General features: G+C 53.8%; 1 protein-coding gene across 1 annotated transcript in view; it reads left to right on the top strand.

The window, feature by feature from the left end:
- DISC1 (disrupted in schizophrenia 1) overlaps positions 1–7,267 on the top strand; it is a gene marked incomplete at its 5' end in the record, with an annotated part of 48,837 nt that extends 41,570 nt beyond the window's left edge. Inside the window, 3 exons of the mRNA XM_014535935.1 lie at positions 3,427–3,544; positions 6,463–6,627; positions 7,073–7,267. Coding sequence (XP_014391421.1) covers positions 3,427–3,544; positions 6,463–6,599 — 255 coding nt within the window. The remainder of the gene's footprint in view (positions 1–3,426; positions 3,545–6,462; positions 6,628–7,072) is intronic.
- Between the last annotated feature and the right edge of the window lie 719 nt (positions 7,268–7,986).

Below are 7,986 nucleotides of genomic sequence, written 5' to 3'. Positions count from 1 at the left end.
AAAAAAAATACATATTTTTATTGCTTCCAGAGAGGAAGGGAGAGGGAGAGAGAGAAACGTCGATGATGGGAGAGAATCGCTAATGGGCTGCCTCCTGCACACCCCGCACTGGGGATCAAGGCCACAACCCCGGGCACGTGCCCTTGACCAGGAATCAAACCCGGGACCCTTCAGTCTGCAGGCCGACGCTCCATCCACTGCACCAAACCAGCTGGGCCATCTAACGTCTTAATGTACCTTTCAGGTCTTATTTCCTGCGTGGAGCGTAGACCAGCCCGGGGTCCCATTCAGCCAGGGCTAGACGCTGGCATTTAACATCAGTAATTCTAGAAGCCTTCACAGTTGCACACTTTACCAAGAAACATTTAGAAATTTTTAAAAAACACGTTAAAATGGACCCAGATGAAAGTGGGCACTGGGTTCCGTCCTCGGGGTTCCTCTTGACTCTTGGTAGTTCAGTCTTTTCTAGCGCCAGGCGGCTCGCAGACCCCGTTCCCCCTAAAGGGGACCCCCCCCCACCTGGGCCGTTTCCATTTTCTCACACAAAAGGGTCTTAGGGTTCGACGTCACCGTCCCAGGGATCCCAGTCCTCGTGTGAGATAGAGGATGTGTAGGTCCGTGCTGGTGCATGAACATCCTGGACAGGTTCTTCCTCACTCAGCTCGGGTCTTTCACTGAACTGTGCGCACAGGAAGGCGTCCGCATTCTCTCGAGTGATCATAGAAAATATAGCTAAGCCCGGCCAGGGTGGCTCAGTGGGTGAGCGTGACCTAAGAACCAGGAGGTCACGGGGGTCAGGGCACACGCCCGGGTTGGGGGCTCGATCCCCAGTGTGGGGCGTGCAGGAGGCAGCCGGTCCATGATTCTCTTTCATCACTGATGTTTCTCTCTCTCTCTCCCTCTCCCTTCCTCTCTGAAATCAATAAAAACACATTAAGAAAAAATATATATATATACTAGTATATAGCTGCCACCCCAGGCTGGTTAACATCTATGCCAGTGGTTGTCAACCTTGGCTGCACATTAGAATCGCCTGGGAATCTTTTTAAAATCCTGATTTCTGGGCCTCATCCTCCAGAAATTCTGTTTCTTTGTGATGGGGTGGGGCCACCACATGAGTAACAAAGAAACAGAATTTCCGGAGGAGGAGGCCCAGAAATCAGGATTTTTAAAAGATCCCCAGGTGATTCTAATGTGCAGCCACGGTGGAGAACCACTGATCTATGCCTTGCTTCTCCTCGATGTTTTCCTCACCACTTAGGACATCTGGATGCTCTTGAAAGAAACCCCACTCACCCAGGGTGTAGCCCTGCCGTTGAGAGACGTGGATGAATCCTTGTGTTATAGGGAGTAACCACCACCCGCCTTTCGTGTCTGAATTGGTGCCGCGGGGCCTGCGGGCGCTCACATGCGGCCGTAGGGTTCCGTGTTGATGTGGCAAGAGGAATGAGTGTGTTTTTACCGTCTATTTCAAATGGACGCAAGAGATGTTCTTTGTGGGATGGGTGGGGCTCTGTCTGAGGTACATGTTCTTCATGTGGACGATTTAAAAAAAAAAGGAAGGGAAACCTATAGCATCCCTGGAATGTGTTTGCCAAGCGAATACTTTGGAAAACAGCCCGAGGGACGAGATCTAAGGCTGCGCTTTTGAGGCCGAGCTGAGTGAAGGCTTTATTTAATGCGTCAGCTCAGCGCGCGGACGGCGGTCCTCGCTTCCGGTTCACCTCCAGCTACAGGAGAGGGAACGAAACGTAACAACCGCACAGACCTCACGAGGTTCAAGTTGCATTTTCGGGTTGTAAATTACTGTATGTTTGCAGTGTGTGTGTGTGTGTGTGGGGGGGGTTTGCAATAAAAAAGATATGTTTATTGATTTCAGAGAGGAAGGGAGAGGGAGAGAGATATAAAAAAATAGCAACTATTTCAATATTCGTTAAAAAAATGTTTTCATTGATTTTAGGGGGAGGGATAAAGAGAGGGGGAGGGAGGCGTGGCTCAGTGGTTGAGCGTCGGCCTCTGAACCAGGAGGCCACGGTTTGATTCCCGGTCAGGGCACATGCCCGGGTTGTGGGCTCAATCCCCAGTAGGGGGCGTGCAGGAGGCAGCCGATCCATGATTCTCTCTCATCATTGATGTTTCTCTCTCTCTCTCTCCCTCTCCCTTCCTCTCTGGAAAAAAAAAAAAAAGTCCTTGGGGTTGTCAGCCGGAGCTTAGGGAGCGTGTGAGGTTTAGGGATCCGTGCAGGCCAGCCACCGAATGCCTTTTTGATCCGAGCATAAACTTTTATAGATAAATGTTTTTCGAAAGTCATTTTAATGGGAAAATCCTGGGCAACAAAGGAAGCCCCGCTCTCTGGTTTGCATCAAGCTCCCCGGGCCTGGCGAGGCGGACAGAAGTCTGACATCTGCTCTAATTCAGCACAGCTGGGCCGTCGGCCCCGGCGTCCAAGTCTGCAGGTTTTGATCATGAAGTGAGTTAAGCAAATTGTATCAGAAAGGCTGCCGGCTGGGCTGGCGCTACCGTATCAGACCCGCGTGGAGGGGAAGGAGGGAAGATGGACTTTTCTTTTTTTTAAAAAATATAAGCTTGTTTTATTTATTTTTTATTTTTTTGTTAATCCTCACCCCAAGATCATTTTCCATTGATTTTTAGAGAGAGTGGAAGGGAGGGGGAGAGACAGACAGAGAGAAACGTCGATGTGAGAGAGACGTATCGAGCGGTTTGCCTCCTACACGCGGGGGGGATTGAGCCTGCAACCCAGGTACGGGCCCTTGACCAGAGAGTTTAAATATAGACATTTGCTTTTTGAGCGAATGCAGGAAGAATCATTGGATCGTAGGATATAAACAATTTAAAATTCAGACTGTGCCCTCGGAAATTGCTTTCCCAAACTCTCCCAATCTGTATATAATTTTTTTAAAAAATAGGCAAGGCCGTAGCCGGTTTGGCTCAGTGGATAGAGCGTCGGCCTGGGGACTGAAGGGTCCCAGGTTCGATTCCGGTCAAGGGCATGTACCTTGGTGGCGGGCATATCCCCAGTGGGCGGTGTGCAGGAGGCAGCTGATCGGTGTTTCTCTCTCATCGATGTTTCTGGCTCTCTGTCTCTCTCCCTTCCTCTCTGTAAAAAATCAGTAAAATATATTTAAAAAAAATAAAAATAAATAAAAAATAGGCAAGGATTATATGTTTTGGGGAGAAACGCAAAGCCATATTTTAAACGACTTGATTCAGCTTTGATTTATACGCGTTTTAGCCTCAGAATGAGGAGGGAGCCATTTGATGCCCTCAGGCCCCCTGCTCTGAGTCTGTGTGGAGGCTGAGAGCTGGGAGGCCGGACCTGCACGCGCCGCTGGGTGAATCGCAGATGCATTCATGGCCCCGCGAGAACCTGTGGCTTACACGTGGTCTCTTCCCCGCTCTGGCCAGGATCCGCACGCCCTTTCCGCAGAGCTGGGCGAGAAATGCGAAGCCATCGGCAAGAAGTTGCTGTGCCTGGAGGATCAGCTGCACACGGCCATGCACAGCCTCGATGAAGTCCTCATTCATATCCTTCTCGCTCGTTCGTTCTCGCGGATGAACCGCCCGCCAGGTGGTTCTGTAAACGCAGGTCTTAGAACAGCGGTTCTCAACCTGGGGGTCGCGACCCCTTTGGGGGTCGAACGACCCTTTCACAGGGGTCACCTAAGACCATCGGAAAACACATAGATAATGACATATTGTTTTTGTGATCCATCACTATGCTTTAATGGTGTTCGATTTGTAACAATGAAATTGGGGTTCACCACAACAGGAGGAACTGTATTAAAGGGTCGTGGCATTAGGAAGGTTGAGAACCGCTGTCTTAGAAAATGCCCCGTGATTCCAGGCCTGGGCAGGTGCGAGAGCACAGGCCCGGCTGCTGTTTCCAGGTGAGCTCAGGTGTCCGAGGGGATGTACATGCATCTGGGGATCGAGCCCGCAACCCGGGCATGTGCCCCGACCGGGAATGGAACTGCGACCTCCTGGTTCATAGGTCGATGCTCAACCACGCCACGCCGGCCGGGCAACCCCTAAGTCTACGGGGGCTAAATGAGGCTGCATTCAGGAAGTAGGCTGGACACGGTCCTTATATGTGGCCAGTGCTTGGTTTCAGGTACAAAACTAGATCCTCCACATCCATTTGTGCCCCCCCCTCGCCCCTCCATGCTCAGCATCTCTGTCACAACCTCAAACCACATCCTGGTAGAGGTTTCAAGGGAAGTCGATGCAACTCTTTTGAACCAAACGCTTAAAGGGATTGATCAGTGGCCGCACCGCGGTTTATCTAAAAAGCCATTTAATTCTAATAAACGGCTGTGGGTCGATAGGGGTTCCGATCCCTCCTGGCTGGCTGAGAAAACGGAGGCTGAGACATCCGGTGGCTGGTCCAAGGTCACGTCTACCCAGTGGCAGCATCTCCCAGCGACAAGCCCGGGCCCTGCTTGGACCACCAGGAGGCAGAAGCAAAAGGAGGGGCCCCTCTGGGGGACACACAGTCACTGTCCACATTTCAAGCTCTAATCAAAGCATTTTACTGAAGTTTATTTCTTTAAATCCTCCCCCGAGGATATTTTCCCATAGATTTTTAGAGAGAGTGGAAGAGAGAGGGAATGACAGAGAGAAACATCGATGTGAGAGAAACAGCGATTGGTTGCCCCCTGCACGTGCCCCGACCAGGGCCTGGGCCGGGGAGGAGCCTGCAATCAAGGTACGTGCCCTTGACCAGAATCAAACCCGGGACCCTTTGGTCTGCAGGCCGATGCTCTATCTACTGAGCCAAACCGGCCAGGGCTTGAAGCCCTGTTTTTTTTTTGACAATGTTGCTGATCCTTGCTGAGATAATTGGGGACATACAGGGGCTGGTTTCGGTACTGAAGTCAACCCCTCCCTGGCAGATAAAATCTCCACCACCTTCTGGCTTTTAACCTCGACTCTTCTCTGAAGCCCGGTTTGGTCCATAGATGCACAGAAGGTAACCTTGACCTCCGGGGAAGCGCTCCATGGCGAGCTCTTTAAGGAGCATCTCGCTGAGTTCAGTTTCTCTCTCTGAAAACCTTTGTCATCACTCGGGGTGTTACCCACAGGGCGTGTCGCCCCGGCCGTCTAGCAAAGGTCATTAGTTTGTCGGGTTCCGAAACGGCTTCAGTTCTGTGCTTTACTCGCATAACCTTGCGATCCGGGTGCAGCGTGGGGCCCAGCCTGGGACCACGTGCGCTCTGGCTGGTCTCGTCATGTGCGACGAGAAATGGAGGCAAACGGAGTCGTTAAAAAAGTACCCGGTTCTTTCTTCCTTGCACCCCCTGGGCCCCACCCTCCTTCCCCTGAAGTTCTGGTGCCAGGAGGGAGCCGGTCCAGGAAATGCATGCAAATGGCACACGTGATGGCGGCCGGGGAAGCGCCAAGAGAATGACAAGCTGCCAACAGCCTTGCAGGGTGGCTCCGCATTTGATGCTGAGGAGAGGCTCATCTGCATAATTCCCAGGCTCCTCTGCTGCTGCTTATTTTCTTAGAAAGAGAAGCCTTTGAACATCACCACCTAAGGTTGTCTTTTCCTCTTGACGTTGGGCCGACATTGCCCTTAAACAGACGGCCGGCGGGAGCTAAGACCCCGGAGCTGCCTGTCCCAAAGCTGGTGGCTCTCCGCATGGGACGGAGCCATAACCACGTGGTCTGACCTCATGGGGTGACCTCATGGTGATTCAGTGGCGTCCACATATTTCTCTGTTTTCGCTTTGCTCCTGTTGGGTGAGGTTCAATTCGTTTGCTTAGATGAGAAGAATCCAACCCGCCTCTCACCTGTGTGTATCGGAGCTGTTCCGGGAGCAGGTGGAGCGGGAAGGGCACAGGGAGGGACTGAGGTCCAACCCGCCTCTCACCTGTGTGTATCGGAGCTGTTCTGGCGGCAGGTGGAGCGGGAAGGGCACAGGGAGGGACTGAGGGAGAGAAACCACCACTGGTTCATGCTCCCCCAGCCCAGCACCGGAGACAGCCCCTTGCTTCTTTTTAATTTTATTTTTAAAACATATTTTTATTGATTTCAGAGAGGAATGGAGAGAGAGAGAGAGAAATATCAATGATGAGAATCATTGATCAGCTGCCTCCTGCACACCCTCCACTGGGGATGGAGCCTGCAACCCAGCATGTGCCCTTGGCCAGAATCGAACCCGGGACTCTTCAGTCCCCGGGCTGATGCTCTATCCATTGAGCCACCCCGGCGAGGGCTGCCTTTTCCTTTCTTAAGGCCCCACTTGAGACCGTTGGCAACCCCAGGCCGTGGAGAGATTGCTGTCGCTCTTAAACGAAGTGTCAAGTGCGCATTAATATTTAACGCCTGCGATTTGGAAGAGCTGGAAACTGCAATTAGATAGCCGTGCCCATCTGCCGCCGCCCGCCCGCTGGCCCGCGCGCTCTTCCGAGGCCGGAGGGTTCCTTAACCGCGGCCACAGTCCCTGCGGAGCGAGCTCCTCCTGGTGAAGGAGACCCTGCAGGCCATGATCCTGCAGCTCCAGCCCCCCAGGGAGGCGGGGGAGAGCGAGGTGGCCTCCTGGGCCACAGCTGGTGTGCGGGAAGCGCAGGCCTGAGGCGTGCGGGACGCGACAAGGGAAGGAGGTGAGTGACCGAGTCACATATGCGAAAGCTCAGGGGCAGGGGCCGCTCTCACCTCCCTGCGTGCCCCCTGGGCCTGGGTCGATGGCGGAGACCCAGAGCCTCCAGGTCTCCCAGGACAGAGGTGGCCAGGCCGGCTCTCCCGAGGCTGAGAGGGGTCCCCAGGTGGGAATGTGCAGGGAGGGGGGGCACCGGCTGAGTCTCCTCCTAAATGTCACTGGGAGGCACCTCCCCGAGTCAGCAATGGGAGCATCCTGCCCAGGATGTGGAAGTCTTTTCCTCGGAGCCCCTTTCTGCAGAAGTCGGGGTGAGCTCTCCCGGAGACGGGGCGCTTTCCCTGTCCCGTCTGGCTTTCTGTGGCGATTGAAGTATCTCCTGACCCGAGAGCCTGTGAAAAGGAAACGAAGCGTAGATGCATCTCCTGCTATTCCGTCCCTCCTTCCCGCAGACGCGCAATCGACGGAGCTGATGGACCCCAGGTCCGGGATGAGCAGCTTTTCGCCGTCCGTCTGTGCTTCACGTGCATCTCCGAGCTCAGATGAAAACCCCTGAAGATTTCCAGGGAGCAGCCTATCAGTGGGCAGCATTTCCGCTTTCTTCTTTTTTAAAAATATATATTTATTGATTTCAGAGAAGAAGTGAGAGAGAGAGAGAGAAACATCCAGGATGAGAGAGAATCATAGATCGGCTGCCTCCTGCACGCCCCCTACTGGGCATTGAGGCTGCAACCTGGGCATGTGCTCTGACCGGGAATCGAACCCTGACCTCCTGGTTCATATGTTGACGCTCCACCACTGAGCCACACCGGCCCGGCAGCATTTCCATTTTCTACGTGGCAACGCCTGGCTCCTGGCACCTCCTCGGGGCCCTGAAATCCTCCCACAGTGGGCACAGGAAGGGAGCAGTTAGCCTGCTGCCCACCCCAGGACCATGGCCGGGCTCGAGGGTAGGCATGGGATTGGCCTAAGACCTGGGTGATCAGGATGCCCGTTAATTCTCGTGTCAACTCAGGAGGTAGGAGTCACAGATGATGAAACTGGGCCGGAGGAGACCAATGGGCTTTGTCCGAGACACAGCGCTGGTCAGCGAGGGAGCAGGAGTGACGGGGACCGGCGGGCGCTCTTAGCGGGTGCTCCTCACCAAGTGCCTTCCGTGGCTTTGGGGGACTGTGAGACACGGGGCTTGTTTTGTTCACATAAGAATGATGTGAGCCTGGGAACCTGGGCTTCCCACCTCCCCTGTGGACCCCCTGTTCTGTGGCCATGGCTCTCGGGTTTCAACACAGCTGCCCACCCGCCCGTCCTAACTAGCCATCCATTCCCCGTCCACCACGAAAGCCACGGCAGCAACAACCACTACTGC

Source organism: Myotis brandtii, unplaced genomic scaffold (genome assembly GCF_000412655.1).
Source record: "Myotis brandtii unplaced genomic scaffold, ASM41265v1 scaffold1026, whole genome shotgun sequence".
Classification (NCBI taxonomy): Eukaryota; Metazoa; Chordata; class Mammalia; order Chiroptera; family Vespertilionidae; genus Myotis; species Myotis brandtii.
This window is presented reverse-complemented; position numbering and strand designations above follow the sequence as displayed.